General features: G+C 44.2%; 1 protein-coding gene across 8 annotated transcripts in view; it reads right to left on the bottom strand.

The window, feature by feature from the left end:
- Positions 1-22,067, bottom strand: part of DLG2 (discs large MAGUK scaffold protein 2) — a 1,057,900-nt gene that overhangs the window by 933,126 nt on the left and 102,707 nt on the right. For all 8 annotated transcript variants that reach the window (XM_087721030.1, XM_087721029.1, XM_087721034.1 and 5 more), the window contains exon 4: positions 7,364-7,509. In XM_087721030.1, the coding sequence (XP_087577156.1) occupies positions 7,364-7,509 (146 nt within the window). The remainder of the gene's footprint in view (positions 1-7,363; positions 7,510-22,067) is intronic.

Consider the following 22,067-nt stretch of genomic DNA (forward strand, 5'->3'; position numbering starts at 1 on the left):
TCAACTGTCACCTAAAAGATAAAGGTTCCCCTTGCACATACTTGCTAGTTGTTTCCCACTCTAGGGGGCAGTTGTCATCTCCGTTTCAAAGCTTTCATTGCCTACTGAGGCTTGACTTCCGGAGGCCAAACCCCCACCGTAGGGAGGAGGAACCGACCAGGTGGTTCCGCCCCAGGCGACTTATGGACCCTTTGAGGTTCCAGACGGAGCTTGGGGTTATTCCTGATACCCTCGCCCACAGTTCGGCGGAGACTCTGGCTGCCGCCTGGTACTCAGCGGCGTCGGAGTCTCTCGACCGGATTGCGCCACTACGGCCCCTCCGGGTCAGTGGATCCCGGAGAGTTCCCTGGTTTACCGAGGAACTCCGGGAGAAGAAACGCCGGAGGAGATGCCTAGAGCACCAGTGGAGGTCCGATAGGTCCGAGGCAAACCGAGCACTCTTAACTACCTGCACCAAGGACTATGTCCGAGCATTAAGAACTGCAAAAAGATCATATATTTCTTCCTTGGTGGCGTCCGCCGAGTCACGCCCAGCCGCCCTGTTCAGGATAACCCGCTCCCTCCTTAATAGGAGGGATGCGGGAGACCCCTTGCAGGGTAGGGCTGAGGATTATGCTCAATTCTTGGCGGACAAAGTAGCTCGGTTTCGATCGGACTTGGACTCCACCGCAGTAGATCCAGCTGAGACACAGGAGGATCATTTGCCACATCAGTTCTGGGTTGAGTTCCAGGAAGTTGCCTCTGGGGATGTGGACAAGGCCATCCGAGCTGTAAGTGCCTCCACTTGTATTCTGGACCCGTGTCCCTCCTGGCTGGTGGCTAACAGCAGGGAGGTGACACATGGCTGGATCCAGGCGGTTGTCACCGCCTCCCTTCGGGAGGGGCACTTCCCCGCCGCACTCAAAACGGCGGTGGTGAGACCCCTCCTAAAGAAACCATCGTTAGATCCAGCCATCTTAAACAACTTTCGTCCTGTCTCCAACCTTCCCTTTATCGGGAAGGTTGTTGAGAAGGTGGTGGCCTTTCAGCTTCGACGGGCCTTGGAGGAAGCTAGCTATCTTGACCCCTTCCAGTCCGGCTTCAGACCTGGTTACAGCACAGAAACCGCTTTGGTCGCATTGACCGATGATCTCTGGAGGGCCAGAGATGGAGGCTATGCGTCCATCCTGGTTCTCCTTGACCTCTCAGCGGCTTTCGATACCATCGACCATGGTATCCTTCTGCGACGACTGCGGGAGGTGGGAGTGGGAGGCACTGTTTTGCGGTGGTTCTCCTCCTACCTCTCGGACAGGTCGCAGTCGGTGTTAGTAGGGGGGCAGAGATCGTCCCTGAGGCCCCTAACATGTGGAGTACCTCAGGGTTCGGTCCTATCCCCCCTACTATTTAACATATACATGAAACCGCTGGGCGAGATCATTCGGAGGCACGGGATAAAATACCATCAATATGCGGACGATACGCAATTGTATCTGTCCGCCCCGTGCCAACTCAATGAAGCGGTGGACGTGATGAACCGGGGTCTGGAGGCCGTTAAGAACTGGATGAGTGCTAACAAACTGGTGCTCAACCCGGATAAGACCGAGTGGCTGTTGTGTTTCCCCCCTAATAATTTGGCTAATACACCAACGCTTAGGCTGGGGGGTCAAATTTTATACCCCTCAGATAGGGTCCGCAACTTAGGAGTCCTCCTGGATCCACAGCTGACTTTTGACCACCAGCTGTCAGCTGTGACCAGGGGGGCATTTGCCCAGGTTCGCCTGGTCCGCCAGTTGCGGCCCTACCTAGATCGGGGGGCCCTCACAACAGTCACTCGAGCCCTTGTGATCTCTAGACTGGAATACTGCAATGGGCTCTACATGGGGTTGCCCCTGAAGTGCATCCGGCGACTACAGCTAGTCCAAAATGCAGCCGCGCGAGTGATAGTGGGCGCACCTCGGTTCGCCCACGTTACACCTGTCCTCCGCGAGCTGCACTGGCTGCCTGTTGGTCTCCGGGTGCGCTTCAGGATAATGATGACCATCTTTAAAGCACTCCATGGTAGTGGATCTGGGTACTTGAGAGACCGCCTTCTGCCGATTACCTCCCTAAATCGACCAATCAGATCGCACAGACTGGGCCTCCTCCGAATTCCATCTGCCAGTCAATATCGACTGGCGACCACACGGAGGAGAGCCTTTTCTGTTGCTGCCCCGACCCTATGGAACGAGCTCCCCATGGAGATCCGCACCCTCACCACGATCCAGACCTTCCGCGCAGCCCTCAAGATCTGGCTCTCCCAGCAGGCCTGGGGATAGGCTTCAATTACCCGCCCGAGTGTTTGATTGTTGAATGAAAGTTGTGTTTTATTATTTTTCTTTTGTTCACAAAGTGTTTGTTTTGACCTTGCACTTCCCCTCCCCTGTGGTTGTAAGCCGCCCTGAGTCCCCTCAGGGAAAAGGGCGGCATATAAATCCCAATAAACCTATAAACCTATAAACCAAAGCTGAAGAGCCAGCACTGTGCAAAAATATCTCCGTGGTCATGTGGCCGGCATGACTAAGTGCTGAAGGTGCACAGAACACTGTTACCTTCCCACCAATGGTGGTTCCTATTTCTCTACTTGCATTTTTACGTTCTTTCGAACTGCTAGGTTGGCAGAAGCTGGGACAAGTCACGGGAGCTCACTCCATAACGTGGCGCTAGGGATTTGAACCGCCGAACCACCGATCTTTCTGATCGACAAGCTCAGCATCGTAGCCACTGAGCCACCAAGTCCCCCTTTAACAGTAACCGAGTTAGTGTTAAATAAGGGTCAACAGCACTCAAGGCGGGATGGACGTAGTTTTCTTGTAGCTATGTAAGGATTCTAGGCTTATTCCTCTTTTCACTCCCTCCCTTTTCTTACAACTAGGGAGATGCTGGTTGAAGCAGTTCCTAAACCCGTCAGCATCTAAAAAGATCGGACAGACTTCTTCTCAAATGGCTTGTGGTACACTCTGCAAAAAAACGAGATTGCTTATATTTAAAGAGTGCCTACTCAGCAGTTGTAATTTATGTCTTAATAACTTCCACCCTAAATGGCTCCCTTAGGGCTATCTTTGAATTCCTCTTGGCTGTATACAGGCTGCTGTAAAATGCAAGAATCCACCTCTTGAACAAAAAAATAATAACCGAACTGCCAGCCATATATTATAGCAGTCCTCTAAATGTGCCAAGGTTTCTGCTGATTAATGACAAGAATTTAGGGGACTCTGTTTGTAAGAACATTGTGAGAGTGTGTTTTTGTGTGTGTGTGTGCGCGCGTTCCAGCATAACTCCAGAATGTCTGAGTCGCTGAAATGAAAAGGATTGAATTATATCTATAGTGTCAAGTCACAGTACTTTTGACAGTGATTGTGTGCATTTTGGATTCAAGTTCTGTTAAGACACAGCCTGTTGTGCCTTAAAATGGCTTCTACTGTACAGCACAGTGGAGTTACCATGGTAACAGCTTCACAGTATTCCACGAGGGGGCTCCCTCTAATACAGGATTGGGATAAATACATCCCTGGGCTATGCCACCCAACTGCCAGGCATATATTATAGCAGTCCTCTAAATGTGCCAAGGTTCCTGCTGATTAATGACAAGAATTTAGGGGACTCTGTTTGTAAGAACATTGAGAGTGTGTGTTTGTGTGTATGTGTGTTCCAGCATAACTCTAGAGTGCCTGAATCACTGAAATGAAAAGGACTGAATTATATCTATAGTGTCAAGTCACAGTACTTTTGACAGTGATCGTGTGCATTTTGGATTCAAGTTCTGATTAGATATAGCCTGTTGTGCCTTAAAATGGCTTCTACTGTACAGCACAGTGGAGTTGCCATGGTAACGGCTTCACAGTATTCCACGAGGGGGCTCCCTCTAATACAGGATTGGGATAAATACATACCTGGGCTATGCCACCCAACTGCCAGGCATATATTATAGCAGTCCTCTAACTGTGTCAAGGTTCCTGCTGATTACTGACAAGAATTTAGGGGACTTTGTCTGTAAGAACACTGAGAATGAGAGAGAGAGAAAGTTTCATATGAAGACTGAATGAACATCAAAGCTGGTTTTGGTTATCTGGCTGATAAGAAACTTGATCAACATTTGTTCCATGAATTTCTCTAATTTTCTCTGAAATCCACGCCTACACGTTCATAGAATAATAGAGTTGGAAGGGACCTTGGAAGTCTTCTAGTCTAACCCCCTCCTCGAGCAGGACACCCTAAATTTAACCATTTCAGACAAATGGTTGTCCAGTATTTTTCTGAAAGCCTTCAAGGAAGGAACTTCTGAAGGCAGGCTGTTCCATTGGTTTAATTGCTCTCGCCATTAGGAAATCTTCTCCTTAGTTCTAGGTTGCTTCACTCCTTGGATAGTTTCTATCCATTGCTTCTTGTCCTGCCCTCGGGTGCTTTGGAGAATAGCTTGACTCCTTCTTCTTTGAGGCAGCCCTTCAAATATGCTACTTCTATCGTGTTCCCCCTAGTCCTTCATTAGGATAGACATACCCAATTCCTTCGTATGTTCTAGCTTCCAGCCCCCTAATCATGTTACTGTAACTGTAGGGGTAAATTTATTTACTTATTTGATTTCTATCTAGCAAGGCAGTCCAAACTGCAAACAAGGATTAAAAACAGCAAACAGGAGGAAGGGACTGTATAAGTGATCATCCAAACCATCAAAATAAACATAAAGCAAAGTGCAAGGTCATTCTACTTCTAGTCTAAGGTCTTCTTGTTGTTGTTGTTAGTTGTGAAGTCATGTCTAACTCATCACGACCCCATGGATGACGTTCCTCCAGGCCTTCCTGTCCTCTACCATCCTCTGGAGTCCATTTAAGCTCAAGCCTACTGCTTCATTGACTCCATCCACGTCATTCTCTGTCGTCCCCTTCTTCTTTTGCCCTCAATCTTGCCCAGCATGAGGCTCTTCTCCAGGGAGTCCTTCTTCCTTCTCATTAGGTGGCCAAAGTATTTGAGTTTCCTCTTCAGGATCTGGCCTTCTAAAGAGCAGTCAGGGTTGATCTCTTCTAGGACTGACTAGTTGGATCACCTTGCAGTCCAAGGGACTCAATGCAGGAGTCTTCTCCAGCACCAGAGTTCAAAGGCCTCCATTCTTTGGCGCTCAGCCTTTCTTATGGTCCAACCTTCACAGCCATCCATTGCAACTGGGAAAACCATCGCCTTGACTATACACACTTTTTTTTGGCAGATGATAAACAGAATGTTCTCTGGTTCCCTCCAATTGTGCATGTTGTACACAACTACCCTTAGCGCTTTGGCAAATGGCACATCTAGACAGCATACTGAAAAGCAGAGACATCACCCTGCCAAAATTGTCAAAGTGGGGGCCAGTCTAATTTATGCAGAAATGATGCCCCCAAGGGAGGAAGCCATCGTGGAGAAAGCCCTTCTTCTGGATCCTGCCAGATATGCTTCCTTAAGGGATGGGACCCCCAACATTCCTTGCCTTCCCGCTCTAGTTGATGGGACCAGCAAGAGATGGTTCTTCAAACAACCTGGTTCCCAAACCATGAAGGGCTTTAAAGGTGACAACCAGCACCCAGAAGCAAACTCTCAACCAATGCAGCTCCCGCTGATATGGTAACCTCCAAAATCTTTTTTAAGAACCTTAAATAATGCAAGCACGGCTAAATCCTTCGGCTTCCATTACCATCCATTCTATGGCTACAGAAACAAAGATAAGCACTTTTTCTCTGTTGGGGAGGATATACAAAATATTGACTCTATTCGTCCGTCACTTATGCAATCGTTATGGGATATAGATCCTTCCTTTCCAAGTTCAAAATAAGGCACTCCAAACGATTTCCAAAAATATAAAAAACTCTTGATCATCATAGCCATCGAAAAATCAATAATAAAAACATTTAGTGAATGGAGAAATGCAAAATACGCCATAGTGGAAAACTGAAAACTTGTTTTCAAGCAAGATGCCCCATTTGGCTGATGGAAGAACACCAAAGAAAGAATAAGGAAAATAACATTTCTGCAAAGTTCTGTACGCGTGTAGAATATTGTTTCACCCTAGACACAAAACAAGGCATAGAGATAGATGGATGGATGGATGGATGGATGGATGGATGGATGGATGGATGGATGGATGGATGGATGGATAGATAGATAGATAGATAGATAGATAGATAGATAGATAGATAAAGAAAGAAAGAAAGAAAGAAGGGTGGGTGGGTGGGTAGGGAGAGAGAGAGAGAGAAAGAGAGAGAGAGAGAAAGAAAGAAAGAAAGAACGAAAGAAAGAAAGAGATATAAAGATATACAGACAGACAGATAGATTTGATGCCCAATTGCGATGAGACATTGGCGGTGAGAAAAGGCCCCAGGTGATACCGCAGGATGTCACTCGTCTTTCTGGTGAGGAGACGTGGGGCACCATGGTTAAGCATGAAGTAAACGAACTAGCCAAATAAGTCTTTGGCTAGAGTTAGCCAAATAATTGGTAGCCAAATAATTACTCTGTACTAATGCTTTAGTCTCCTGGCTAATTGTAACATCACCATACATTAATAACCCATGGTCCTTTAGTTCTCTACATGGAAAGATTCTTATGCAGCATAAACCTGAAATCTCATTGTGTAATATATTTTTTACTAAGCCAATCATAATTCATTTTCAGTTCTAATGATGCTCTTATTTAAATGTGTATGTTGGTTTTACTCCCCCTGTGTGTGTGTGTGTGAGAGAGAGAGAGAGAGAGAGAGACAGAGAGACAGAGAGACAGAGAGACAGAGACAGAGAGAGGGGGTGAGAGAGGGAGAGAGAAAGACAGAGATAGAGAGACAGAGACAAAGAGACAGATAGAGAGATAGAGGGAGACAGAGAGACACACATAGAAAGAGGACGGGAGAGAGAGAGGAAGACAGAAAGACAGAAATAGACAGAGAGACACACACAGAGAGGGTGGAGGGAGACAGAGAGAGAGACAGAGAAAGATACACAGAGAGAGAGAGTGGGAGACAGAAAAACAAGAGATAGAGAGACAAAGAGACAGAGATAGAGACATAGAGGGAGACAGAGACACACATAGAGAGAGGGAGGGAGAGAGAGAGGAAGACAGAGAGACAGAGATAGACAGAGAGACACACACAGAGAGGGTGGAGGGAGACAGAGAGAGAGACAGAGAAAGACAGGGAGAGAGAGAGAGGAAGAGAGAAAGACAGAGAGACTCACAGAGAGAGACACAGAGAGAGGGGGGGAGACAGAGGCAGAGAGGCAGAGAGACAGAGAGAGCGACACACACACACAGAGGGAGAGAGACAGAGAAAGACAGAGATAGAGACAGAGAGACAGAGACAGATAAGTCAACTCTTTAAAAACGATACCTCTGATGTTTTGGGCTGATTTTCATTATCCGTTCCTAGAGATGGTGTCTTTTCCCATTTTTCTGCAACCTGATTGGCTTCTTCTATCTTTTGCTGGCAACTTTTCTGAGAGTTCAGTAGGGTCACTTCATAGAATTCTTGAATGTCTGTTGGCAAAGGAAAAGTAATATTTTTTTTAAAAAAAAACAGAACAGCGGCATTTGATTCAATGGAGACAGAGGTTACCGATTTTTTTAAAAACTTAAAATCAGCATATATGAAGGACTTGTTGAAAAATGTATTATGTCTTAATACGAGCAGAAGCTGCTGACTTAAAAATTGTTATTCCGTAGTGCCTAGACGTTTTAAAGGGGCATTTTCCTTAAAAAATATTGCATTAAACTTTTCATAAATATTATATGAATACATGAATAATGCATTGCTCATCATTACTGAATTGAAGACTAAAAATAGGCGTATTCATTGGAAAAGGCTCCAATATATGCCAAACAATACATTGTTTCCTCCACAATGCATAATGTACATTATGTTGTGGTGAAAGGTTCCCTCCCTGTATTCCTACAAGCTGCTACCAAACCTTAATAGTATTCTGACCGAGGCTTCCCAAGAGCATGAAGCAAACTCCGTGTCCGAACAAAAAACTCTTTTATTAATGTAATGAATTAATTCTGCTCGTTCACATCCAGCAAAGTCTTTCCAGGGAGGATTTATAGTCACAGACCTTATCTGGCTTGGAGAGCTGCCAGGCCGAGATCTGCAAAACTTGGCAAGGAGTCTCGGAGAGTCACGAACCAATGAAGCGAACTAATGGTCTCCTGCAAACTCCACTTCCCTTTCGCTCCTCTTTTATTTCCTCTGGGAGGGGCCATTCACCGTCCACCTGTGACCTTACTCCCAAGTCGACCCCTGTTCTTTAACTGTTCCCTTCGTCTGGCAACTCTGTGCATGAGCACACTGGGAACAGGCTCCAGCTGTTCTTCTGCCTCACTGATATCTGACCCTGAAGGCAGCTGATAACTGGTACACGGCTCTGGCCCCCTCTTTGCCTCTGACATAGAGCCCTCATCAGAGTCTTCCCAGACTCCAGGACTGGTCCAGATTCCTCCCCAACTCTGGGACAATCATCAGGAGACTGTGAGTTCTAGTCCCGCTTTAGGCATGAAATCCAGTTGAGTGACTGTGCAAATCACTCTCTCTCATCCCAACCAAAGCAAAGCGTGCCTGCACTGAACCAGCAGTAACAGCAGCAACAACCCACCCCAGATGTGTGTGTGTGTGTGTGTGTGTCTGTGTCTGTCTGTCCGTCCGTCCATCCATCCAGCCACCCACCCACCCACCCACCCACCCACCCACCCACCCACCCACCCACCCACCCACCCATCTATCTATCTATCTATCTATCTATCTATCTATCTATCTATCTATCTATCTATCTATCTTTCTATCTTTCTATCTATCATCTGTCTATCTATCTATCTATCTATCTATCTATCTATCTATCTATCTATCTATCTATCTATCTATCTATCTATCTTTGTTGTTAGTTGTGAAGTCATATTCCACCCATCGCGAGCCCATGGACAACGTTCCTCGAGGCCTTCCTGTCCTCTACCATCCACTGGAGTCCATTTAACCTCATGCCTGCTGCTTCGGTGACGCCATCCAGCCACCTCATTCTCTGCCTTCCCCTTCTTCTTCTTTTGCCCTCATTCATTCCCAGCATTAGGCTTTTCTCCAGTGATATATACGTACATGCATACAATAAGCATGCCTCCTTCCAGCGCATATTTCTCTAGCCTATTTAGGATGACCCCCATCAGCAAGGGAGATGTCTTGACATGCAAAAACCCCAGCATTTTTGTCCCCCCACCCACCGAAGCTTCCTACGCTTGTCGCATAAACAAGGTTTTTATTTGGCATGATTTGTTGAAAGATCCAAGACCAATCATCCCATCTAGGCGATGAACGGCAGATGCTTTGAAAACACACAGTTCTGCCAATCTGTATCTGAAGAAAGTTCATGTGCTCATGTGAGAAAAAGAGAGAAAGAAAACTGCAGACAGGCTAATCTCCCCGCCCCTTCTCTCTGTCTTTCTTTTTCTTTCTCTCTGTCTTTGTCTCTGTCTCTCTCTCCCCCTCTCTCTCTTTCCTGTTCATTCTCTCTGTTTCTCTCTCTGTGTGTCTCTTTCTATTTTTCTCTCTTTCTCTCTCTCTCTCTCTCTTTCTTTCTTTCTGTCTCTGTCTCTCTTTTTCTTTATCTCTGTCTTTGTCTCTGTCTCTCTCCCCCCTCTCTTTCTCTTTCATTCTCTCTCTGTGTGTGTGTTTCTCTCTGTCTGTGTGTGTGTCTCTCTCTTTCCATTTCTCTCTCTTTCTCTCTCCCTCCCACTCTCTGTCTCTTTCTCTCTTTTTCTTTCTTTCTGTTTGTCTCTGTCTCTCTCTGTCTCCCTATCTCTTTATCTCTCTCTGTGTGTGTGTTTCTCTCTCTCTGTGTTTGTATGTGTCTTTCCATTTCTCTCTCTCGCTCTCTCTTTCTGTCTGTTTCTCTCTTTTTCTCTGTGTATCTCTCTCTCTCTTTCCATTTCTCTCTCTCCCTCTCTTTTTTTCTCTCTGTCTCTGTTTCTCTCTCTTTTTCTCTGTGTATCTCTGTCTCTCTCTCTCTTTCCATTTCTCTCTCTCCCTCTCTCTTTCTTTCTCTCTGTCTCTGTTTCTCTCTTTTTCTCTGTGTATCTCTGTCTCTCTCTCTCTCTTTCCATTTCTCTCTCTCTCTCCCCCTCTTCCCTCTGTGTCACTTCTCTCTCTCTGTGTCTCTCTCTGTCTCTCTGTCTCTCTCCTTAATAAGCTCATGTCTAAATTCATCGACCCTTTGAAACACATTGCAGCGAGCTCTATTCGCCAGGGATAATCCGTGAAGACTCACGAAGATAGGGAGGATCGGGTATCTCCCAGCTTTATCAGAGCAAAGATAAAGTCACCACTGTGTTCTAGATCACATCTGCAGTGGCCTTTGAAGATGTCATGTATATGGGTGATAGAGCAGAGCTGATGCCATTAATCCTACTGCAGTCAATGCTTGAAGTGGTTGCTCTTATGAAGCAATATGGCTGAGAACCAGATGTGCTTAGTTTTTAAACACACACAAACTTAAAGAGTTCACAGTGGTGATGTGAACTTTTAATATGTGTTGCTTTGTTTCGTTCAGTTTTTAGACACATGTTAGTTTACCATCTTTTGAGCTAGAAGCCTGTAGGAGAGTCTTTAATCAGGAACAGAGTAGAGTAGGCTAGAGGAGATAGAGTAGAGTAGAGTAGAGTAGAGTAGAGTAGAGTAGAGTAGAGTAGAGTAGAGTAGAGTGAAGGTAGGGGAAGGTAGGGTAAGATAGGGTAGGATAGAGTAGAGTAGAGTAGAGTAGAGTAGAGTAGAGTAGAGTAGAGTAGAGTAGAGTAGAGTAGAGTAGAGTAGAGTAGAGTGAAGGTAGGGGTGTAAGGTAGGGTAAGAGGGTAGGGTAGAGCAGAGCAGAGTGAGGAAGATGATGGGATGGAATAGGAGTAGAGTAGAGTAGAGTAGAGTAGAGTAGAGTAGAGTAGAGTAGAGTAGAGTAGAGTAGAGTAGAAAAGAGAGAAGGTAGAGTAAGGTAGGGTAGGGCGGAGCAGAGCAGAGTGAGGAAGAGGATGGGATGGAATGGGATAGGGATAGGGATAGGGATAGGGATAGGGATAGGGATAGGGATAGGGATAAGAATAGAATAGAGTAGAGTAGAGTAGAGTAGAGTAGTGTAGAGTAGAATAGAATAGAATAGAATAGAATAGAATAGAATAGAATAGAATAGAATAGAATAGAATAGAATAGAATAGAATAGAATAGAATAGAATAGAATAGAATAGAATAGAATTCTTTATTGGGCAAATGTGATTGGACACCGAAGGAATTTGTCTCCGGTGCATAAGCTCAGTGTACAGACAAACAACGAAGTAATACAATCATAAGATACCAGTAGAAGAAGGTGGCAGAAAAGATGAGAAGGGTAGTAATAATACAGCCATACAACATGGGTAAATACACTTAAACATAAGACAATGCAGTAGAAATTAGATGTTCAGCAGAGTGATGGCATGAGGGAAGACACTGTCTCTGTACGAAGTTGTTTTGGCGTGCAATGCCCTACATCAGCATCCTGAGGGGTGAAATTGAAGCAATTTATGTCCAGGATGTGAGGGGTCTGTAGATATTTTCTCATCCCTTTTTCTGGCTTGTGCACAGTATACAGCCCCAATGGAAGGCAGGCTGGTTGCAATTGTTCTTCCTGCTGTCTTATCTATCCATTGGAGTCTGAACCTCTCCTGTCTGGTTGCTGTACGAAACCAGACAGTTATAGAAGTACAAATGAGGGACTCAATCATTCCTCTGTAAAACTGTAGCTCCTGGAACATTCTGTAGTTTTTAAGTTTTGAAATTTTCTCAGGTTTGATTCCTCTAGATTTTGCAAATTCTAGAGCGGGTGTTAGCAACCTGCGACTCCAGAGCCACATGCGGCTCTTTTTCCCCCCCTGCTGTGGCTCCCTGTTGGCTGAATCCACCACTGGCTGGACCCGCCCCTCGCCCTCCCCTTCCAGTCACTCCTCGCCTGGCCTGAGGTGAGAGAGAGAGAGGAAAAAAAGAGAGAGACAGAGATAGAGAGATGAGAGACAGAGAGAGAGGGGAGATAAAGAGGGAGAAAGAGAGAAAGAGAAAGAAAGAGAGAGAGACAAACAGAGATACCCGTTTCTCACAGAAAACACCAGGAGTCACAAAACCTGGGTAGGTGTGGCTGGAGTTGTGGTCATGTGACTGGGTGGGAGTGAGTGATGTCGAATTGGCCACACCCAGCCAGGATTTGTGGCTCCCGATGTTTTCTTTTCTGTGGGAAATGGGTCCGAATGGCTCTTCGAGGGTTTTAAGATTGCAGACCCCTGTTCTAGAGGAATCAAAGCTGGATTTTTCTTCCTGATGAGAAATCGCAGACAAAACCAAAATAGTAATATCATCGGTAAATTCAACACTGTCTTCTTCCCAACCTCAAAGAATCCGGTTCGCTCTTCGCCTGCCTCTTTATCAGTGGTGGGATTCAAATAATTTAACAACCGGTTCTCTGCTCTAATGACCAATTGGGTAGGCATGGCTCGGTGGTCATGTGATTAGATGGACGTGGCCAACTCAACGTCACTCACGTAGATGGGCGCTTCGCCATAGCTGTTACAGTGTAATAAGGGTTAACCGGAGAGGCAGTTTCTGTAAGCAGGACAATCAAGATTAGGCTAGAAACAACACCAGAATGTTTCCTTCCAGCCTTCCTTACAGGATTAGCCCTGTAAAGTGGGGGGGGGGGGCGGGACAAAATGAGATTTCTTTTAACAACCGGTTCTCCGAACTGCTTAGAAAGTTAGCAACCGGTTCTCCGGAATAGGTGCGAACCGGCTGAATCCCACCACTGCTCTATATCGACCACCTTTGTTTGCGCTCTGCTCAAAACTCAAGCTATTTTACTTCACGGAACAGCGACAAACGTCACATCCACAAAATTATTAAAAGGATCAAACGGAAAGGAAAAACCAATCCCGGCAGTGAAGCAGAGCGTAGAGAGCTTATTACTTTCACATTCTGAAAAGCAACAGCCCTCCAACAGCGATCCTCAAACCATTGTTTATAATCACCTTAAGGGGGTGCAAACCTTCTAATGAGAGAAGGGGGAAGATGACAGGTTGCTAATATCATGGAACCCGTAAAGGAAAACAAGGAGAGTTGTGAAGACAGGGACAGAGCTGATGATTAAAGGAAAAGAGGTGCCGAAAAGCAAGCGAAGATGAAAGGCGCCAAATAATAAAGACATTGTCCTCCTGCAATCCCTTTCCGTCCCAGTATCCCCGAACAGCAAAGCATTCAACAGAAATGTTGAATTCTGTCTCTTATAAACAAATGCTGTCTCTTATAAACAAGACCACTAAGGAAACATACTGGTTTCAATAACAATAATATTCTCAATGTCCAAGAAGCAGAAGAACCTCTAGTTGGCTAAATTTCAGACTCCCCTAAAGGTTAGGAGGAGAACAGCCTGGCGTTAATAGTTTGGTCATGGAATGAGGTACTTTAGGGTGTTGACTTCCTAGAAAATCAGGCACTTATTGATTTCACTAGGAGAGAATTTGGTATAGTTCTCCAAATTGACAAGGACAGTTCGAAACTCAAAACCAAAGGCAACCGGGCCAAAACTAGCACACAGCCACTTTTGCATGTATCTGCTTATCACTATGATTCCAAGGTTTAGTCAACCATAAAATCAATTTTGCATAATGCATTGAAGAAGAAAAGCATTAGAATGAGAAATAGAAGTTGCATTGTCTCTTAACAATTTGGAAACACTTCCAATCATTGTGACATGAAAATATATGACTTTTTTGTGATAGTCTTCCTTCCTTCCATTCCTGCTCATTTACCTATCTTCCTTCCTTCCTTCCTTCCTTCCTTCCTTCCTTCCTTCCTTCCTTTCCTTCCTTCCTTTCCTTTCTTCCTTCCCTTCCCTTTCACCTTCCTTCCTTTCCTTTCTTCCTTCCCTTTCACCCTTCCTTTCCTTTCTTCCTTCCCTTTCACCTTCCTTCCTTCCATTCCTGTTCATCTACCTACCTTCCTTCCTTCCTTTCTTCCATTCCCGTTTAGCTACCTACAGCATCTTCCTTTCTTTCCTTTTTTTATTTCCTTCGTTTTTACCTTCCTTTCTTTCTTCCATTCCCACGAAGTTACTTATCTTCCTTCCTTTTCTTTCCTTCCCCCTTCCCTTTCACCTTCCTTCCTTTCTTCCATTCCCGTTCATCTACTACCTTCCTTCCTTCCTTTCCTTTCTTCCTTCCCTTCCCTTCCCTTTCACCTTCCTTCCCTTCTTCCATTTCCGTTCATCTACCTACTTTCCTTCCTTTCTTCCTCCTTCTCCTTTCCTAGGAAAAAAATGTTTGCCTCATTTTTATTCAACTCCTTTTTTTTATTCATATCATTGGATTTATGTAGCTGCCAATCTCACAGATGTGACTGTGGGGAGCTTATAATAAAAGAGATTTTTAAAAAAGAAACAAAATACATAATATAAACATTTTAAAAAGCATGTTTTCCAAAGACATCAGTGGTTGTTTATGTTTGCAGAATGGTGTTATTTTTTTTAAATACAAATTATTTTCTTGCTCCTAAAAATTACAGACGCTTGTTCTGGGATCCTGTTAAGTCTCCTTTTGCTGAAATGCAAGTTTAATACAATTCTGAAGAACAAATATGCTCCCCGCCCCCTTAATACATTTTCTTAAAGAAAAAGCCAGCCCTGAGAGGAATATCGGCTCGTAAGCCTGACAGCGTCTAAAAATGAAAACAAATCCCATCAGGAATTTTAAAATCATTTCATTAGTTAAAATTAAAGAGAAAGATTTAAAATGCAATCAAGAGAGGCAGAAGCAAAATTAGCAGATATTCATCATCCTGCTAGATTATTGAAACGTGGCAAGATGGAAAATAAACACTGTTGACTGCTATAATAAGAGAAACAGGAGGCAGATCCTAAGGTCTCTTTCATACTAATTAAATATTTTCATAAGGAAGCAACACAAACACACACCTCTCTTTCCTGAAACCTCCTTAAAGCAGTGTTGCGTTGCCTACCAACAATTATTGTAATCGTTTGATTGACGCGATGCAGAAATGGGTTGTTAATTTTGTTACTAACGGTTTGGGCATGTTCAGAAGCGTCCGGGCGGGTGGGCGGAGCCTCCCGCCACCGCTGCTCCTGGTTTGCCCGATCCAGGTAAACTTCGAATAGCAGTTAGACTTATATACCGCTTCATAGGGCTTTCAGCCCTCTTTAAGCGGTTTACAGAGTCAGCATATCGCCCCCACAGTCTGGGTCCTCATTTCACCCACCTCGGAAGGATGGAAGGCTGAGTCAACCTTGAGCCGGTGAGATTAGAACCGCTGAACTGCAGATAACAGTCAGCTGAAGTTGCCTGCAGTACTGCACCCTAACCACTGCGCCACCTCGGCTCACAATGGTGACTGAATGACTGAATGGTCACAAAACAAATGGTTGTAAGTCAAGGATTAACTATATTTTGTCAAAAGAGCTATAAATACAACTCTGAAGAAATTTGCAAAGGTGAACAAAACAGACAGATGCAAAACCATCTCTGGAACATTATTTAGTTTAATTCCAGTCCTGCTGATTCATCATTGCAAACAGGCAATTTGCCCATGTTTTTCCAACAATTACCTTTTTGAGAAGAAAATCCAATGGCTTTTTTTTTTTTTTTTTTTTTGTTAATTGGTGAAAACACGCTGATTAATGCCCACAAAAGTTTGGTAAGACAAGTTGATCCGAAAAGAATAGAGGCTACACAAAAGATGTCTGAAAAAATCTTGGTACCACTGCATAATGCCTTGGAAAGGCCACACTTGGAATCCTGTATTCAGTTTTGGTCGCCACGATGTAGAAAAGATGTGGAGACTCTAGAAAGAGCGCAGAGAAGAGCAAGAAAGAGGATTAGGGGACTGGAGGCTAAAACATATGAAGAACAGTTGCAGGAACTGGGTATGTCTAGTTGAATGAAAAGAAGGACCAAGGGAGACATGATAGCAGCCTTCCAATATCTCAGGGGTTGCCACAAAGAAGAGAAAGTCAAACTATTCTCCAAGGCACCTGAGGGCAGAAAAAGAAACAATGGGTGGAAACTAATCAAGGAGAGAAGCAACTTAGAACTGAGGAGAAATGTCCTGATAGTTAGAACAATTAATCAGTGGGACAGCTTGCCTCCAGAAGTTGTGAATGCCCCAACACTGGAAGAAGATGTTGGATAGCCATTTGTCTGAAACGGTATAGGGTTTCCTGCCTAGACAGGGGGTTGGACTAGAAGACCTCCAAGGTCCCTTCCAACTCTGCTATTATATTGTATTGTATTGATATTGCTGCCGTACCATCTATTCTGGCCTCAGACTTTAAAGCAGCCTTAGTTTTCAGATTATCTATTTCCGTTTTGTTATTGGCCAAGTGTGATTGGACGCACAAGGAATTCGTCTTTGCTGCATAAGCTGTCATTGTACATAAAAGCTACAAGTGATAAATCATTATTTATGACATGGGACATGATAGCAGTGTTCCAATATCTCAGCGGTTGCCCCAAAGAAGAGGGAGTCAAGCTATTCTCCAAAGCACCTGAGGGTAGGACAAGAAGCAATGGGTGGAAACTAATCAAGGAGAGAAGCAACTTAGAACTGAGGAGAAATTTCCTGACAGTTAGAACAATTAATTAGTGGAACAGCTTGCCTCCAGAAGTTGTGAATGCTCCAACCCTGGAGATATCTAACAAGAGACTGGATAAAACCATTTATCCAAAATGGTATAAGGTCTCCTGTTTGAACAGGGGGTTGGACTAGAAGACCTCCAAGGTCCCTTCCAACTCTGTTATTCTGCTCTCAGTTTATATCAGTGATACCAAACCTTTTTGTAAATGGGTGCCAAAATTGTGCACGCGCATGCAATAGCGTGCACTTGTGTGCCCCACACCCACAATGCAATGCGTCCCGCCTATCTGCACATGTGCCCCACCCACGCATGCGTGCACAAACCACCCCCACCCTCCTGCATGTTTTGAACTTTCAGTTGGCCCGTTGGGCCCATTTTTCATGTACTGCAAGCTCCGGGGTCTTTCCTAAAGCCTGGGGGGGACGAAAATGGCCTCTCCTGGCCCTCCGGGAGGCCGAAAACCAGCAGGTCGGCGTGCGCATGCACTGATAGCTCACGTGCCCGCAGATATGGCTCCATGTGCCACCTGTGGCTCGTGTGCCATAAGTTCGCCATCACGTGTTTATATTCTAGTTCAGTGTTTCTCAACCTTGGCCACTTGAAGATGTCTGGACTTCAACTCCCAGAATTCCCCAGCCAGCATTCGCTGGCTGGGGAATTCTGGGAGTTGAAGTCCAGACATCTTCAAGTGGCCAAGGTTGAGAAACACCGTTCTAGCTGCTTGCATGTCAGGGGTCGTCTTACAGATTCTTTGTTTGAGCTGCTTACTGTCGGCAGTGTTCTGATTGGAGTATCATTTACTTCCGAGTTGTTGGTCTGGTGTTAATCTTGGAATTAATCCATGCTCATCTGGGTGGGGAGGAGTTTGGGTCTTTTTTAGCTTGTTCATGGTCTCCTTTGCATGGTGTCTAGACATTGTTTATATCTGTGTGTCTGTTGATGGCTTCTTTGTCAGAGTGTCAGGCTGCTAGAAATTCCCTCCCATTTTGGCATGCATGCACGACCAGCACGGACACACATACACCGGCTTTTGCTGTGCTTTTTTCACCCTCCCCAGGGCTCCAGAGGCTTTTTGGAGCCTGGGGAGGGCGAAAACAGCCTCCCCTGCCCCACCCTGCCCCAGAAGTCCTCTGGAGGCTTTAGAAGCTTCCCTGAATCCTCTGGAGGGTAAAAAACGGCCCTACAGTCAACCTGGAAGTTCGGGAATGCTGACTTCCGGTTTGTCCGTAGTGCTGTTTTTCGCTCTCCGGAGCCTTCAGGAGGCTGCACTGAAGCCTCCGGAGGGCAAAAAATGGCCTTAAAAGAAGGCCAAAATCAGCTTGCCAGCATACTCATGCATGCTGGAACTGACAGGGCAACACCTCGCGTGTCCTAACAAATGCCTCTGCGTGCCATAAATTTGCCATCACAGGTCTAGGATGATCACAGTTTCATCCTATGGATGAACTATGGAACTATGAGTTAAGTCTGTCCATACGTTGCGAAATTAAAGAGTTTTCATCATGTCTATTGACTAGGATTATTATTAATTATTAATTATTAGCAATTAACCAGTTAACTAACCAGTGAATGAATTAACCAGTGAATTAATCTCTAAGATTAACAGTTAACCTGTGAACTAACCAGTGAATTAATTCACCAGTTAATTAATCCCTAAGATTAACAATTAACCAGTGAACTAACCAGTGAATTAATTAACCAGTTAATTCATCCCTAAGATTAACAATTAACCAGTGAACTAACCAGTGAATTAATTAACCAGTTAATTAATCCCTAAGATTAACAATTAACCAGTGAACTAACCAGTGAATTAATTAACCAGTTAATTAATCCCTAAGATTAACAATTAACCAGTGAACTAACCAGTGAATTAATTAACCAGTTAATTAATCCCTAAGATTAACAAATTAACCAGTGAACTAACCAGTGAATTAATTAACCAGTTAATTAATCCCTAAGATTAACAAATTAACCAGTGAACTAACCAGTGAATTAATTAACCAGTTAATTAATCCCTAAGATTAACAAATTAACCAGTGAACTAACCAGTGAATTAATTCACCAGTTAATTAATCCCTAAGATTAACAATTAACCAGTTAACTAAACAGTAAATTAATTAACCAGTTAATTAATCTCTAAGATTAACAATTAACCAGTTAACTAAACAGTAAATTAATTAACCAGTTAATTAATCTCTAAGATTAACAATTAACCAGTGGAACGCTTATATTCAGAAGTTGTCGGTGCTTCATCCGTGGAAGTTTTTAAGAAGAGACTGGAGAGCAACTTGTTTGAAATGTTATAGGGCAGGCGTGTCAAACTCGATTTCGTCAAGGTTGTGTGTGACCTAGAGGGGCCGGGGGGGGCATGGCCAGGAGGGCATGGCCAGCTTGATGCCCATTTTCGACTGGGTCGAAGGGTCTTCTACATGAGCAAGGGGGGGTCAGACTAGAAGACCTCCAGGGTCCCTCCCAGCTCTATTCTAGTCTGGATTCTGCAAAGATGACATCTTTTAACACACAAGGGTCCCTCAACTGAGGGGATGTGTATAGAAACGTGTGTTCTAAAATCTCTGCAGCTTCCTTGCCAGAAAGGATCGTTGTGCACAAAAGCGATGTTATGCACACTAACTGACATGTGAGAAAAACTCATTTTTCAGCTTCTCTCCTTGTCAAGCCAAGAAAACCGCAGCCTTCGATGGCCCCTAGAAAAAGCCTGCAAGGCTTCTGTACACCTGACATGCAACCCATGTATTTTTAGACCCAAAAGTCCCGGAGGTAAACAGCATGACAAGGAAGGAAAGGGGGGGGGGGATTCCAAGCAAAACTGCAAACGTCAATTAAAACTTCCAGATTGCTGGCCGACAGATCAGCTGATTCTTATTGGTACGGTAAGGTCAAATTAGATCCAGGAGCGATAAATCCAACAGAATTAATTAGGAAACTTTTTTTTTCTTAAGTGTGACTATTCGTACACAAAACTTTATTTCTGTGATGGTTTTACAACACCCGCTACTCTCCGAGACCCAGCAAAATATCTTCCACCTTTATCTGCAGTATTATGATACAGAGGAATCCAAATTTGGCAGATTAGGAGAAGCAGAATAACAGAATAACAGAGTTGATTTTATATATCTATATCTATATCTATATCTATATCTATATCTATATCTATATCTATATCTATATCTAATCTATATCTATATCTATATCTATATCTATATCTATATCTATATCTAATCTATATCTATCTATCTATCTATCTATCTATCTATCTATCTATCTATCTATCTATCTATCATATATATATATATATATATATATATATATATATATATATATATATATATATATATATATATATATATATATACCCAGCTGGCTTCCCATAAGTAATATTGGAGATAATGGAGAGGGGAGAAAGAGAGAGAGAGAAAAGAAGGAAGATAGGAAGGAAGGAGGGAGGAAGGAAGGAAGAAAAGAAAGAAGGAAAGAAGGAAGGGAGGGAGAAAGAGAGAAAGGAAGGAAGAAAGGAAAGAAAGAAGGAAAGGAAGAGAGAGAGAAAGGAAGGAGGGAAGGAAAGAAAGAAGGAAGGAAAGAAAGAAAGAAAGAAAGAAAGAAAGAAAGAAAGAAAGAAAGAAAGAAAGAAAGAAAGAAAGAAAGAAAGAAAGAAAGAAAGAAAGAAGTGGACAATACAATATTGGAAATAATGTATTAAATTAAGGTAAACCTATAATAAAATCACCACTATAATATGGAACCATAGAATTGCAGTGGGATAGATGGATCAAGTGAAAACGAAGTCAGTGCATATCAATCTAACCTAAGTGTTGACCTGGTAAGGGGTTTGAGGGCTTAGCACTGGCTGGGGAATTCTGGGAGTTGAAGTCTACCCATCATAAAGTTGCCAAATATTGAGAAACATTGGACTTTTATCCCCAAACTGCTTACAAATAATTCCTTTTTCCTGTAGTATCTGGTGCCTGTGGTACAAACTTTCAAAGCTCTCCACTAAAGATATACGGACAAAGTTCCAGGTGTCTCAAACAATATCAACCTTTTATCTACCAGATATTATTTAGCACCTGTGATTCTTTCTGACATATGATTCATTTATTGGAAGGCTGAACCTGAGGGAGGAAGGGTAGGAATAGATCGCATGTCAGGTGCGAGAAATTTTGACAGCTTCTCCTTTATCAGCAAAATGCAGCAGCGATCCAGCCAAGCAATTCGTTTCATTAAGCAGCAATCAATTCAGAGAAAAAAACAACAACAAAAAGAAAAAGTTATTCTCAAAACTGTGTGACTTGAATATTTGCTGGTAGATATTCATCGCGATGTTAGCAAGAACTACAAAGTGGCTGCCAACTTCATCCACGCGGGAGAATTTCTGGGGCTAATTGGTTACTACTGGGACAAAATATTGATTTAGCAACGTGATTCAGAAAGTATATTGCTCAACAGCTTCCAATTACTTATATATACTTACAATTATTTCTATGCCATGTTAATCCGAACAAGACTCTCAGTGGCTTACAAAATGTTGGTAGTGACTTGACGTACGACCACAATTGAGCCCAACAACATGTCTGTTGTTAAGCAGGACAGTTGTTAAGTGAGTTTTGCCCCCTTTTTATTATAACCTTCCTTGCCACAGTTTGTTAAGTGACTCATGGCAGTTGTTAAGCGGGTAACATGGTTGATAAGTGAATCTGGCTTCCCCATTGACTTTGCTTCTTATCAGAAGGTCGCAAAAGTTGATCACATGACCCCGGGAACAACGCAACCGTCATAAATACGAGACAAATGCCAAGGGTCCAAATGTTGATAGCGCGACCACGGGGATGCTGCAACAGTTGTTGAGTGATCATAAGTCACAATACTGCATGTGATATCCATGAGTGTGCAATGGTACATCCCAGTGACGTGCGGTGAGCTTCATGGCCGGTGAGGCAAGCGCGAAAGCCCCGGCGAAACCCCGCTGCCGCAGCCGCCATAGAGCGGGTCCCAGTCCCGCTCTATGGTGGATGCGGCGCCGGGACTTTAAAGCCCAGCCGCCGGGACCTGAGCGGCCATGATTCCCCACTCCCCAGCCAGCCAGCCCACCCAGCCCATTCCTCCCCCGGTGTGGCGAGCTCCAGCGGGCTGGATGCGGGTGCGAGGGGCCTGGCAAAAAAAAACAAGTGCCAGCCCGCCATCGCTGTGTCCAACAGGCCAGGCGTCTCGCGTTTATGGCAGGCATAAACGCGAGACACCTGGCCTGTTGGACACAGCGGCGAGAACATCCCTGTTGCTGCCGCGCTCTGCCGCGCTCTGCCGCCTCGCCCCCCTGCCTCCTCCGACCCCATCACTGTGAAAAAAGAAACAAATGCACACACATACACGCACGCACACGCACAC

The sequence above is a fragment of the Thamnophis sirtalis genome, unplaced genomic scaffold, assembly GCF_051295495.1.
Source record: "Thamnophis sirtalis isolate CommonGarterSnake01/CBP01778 unplaced genomic scaffold, rThaSir2_p1.2 scaffold_8, whole genome shotgun sequence".
In the NCBI taxonomy this organism is placed as follows: Eukaryota; Metazoa; Chordata; class Lepidosauria; order Squamata; family Natricidae; genus Thamnophis; species Thamnophis sirtalis.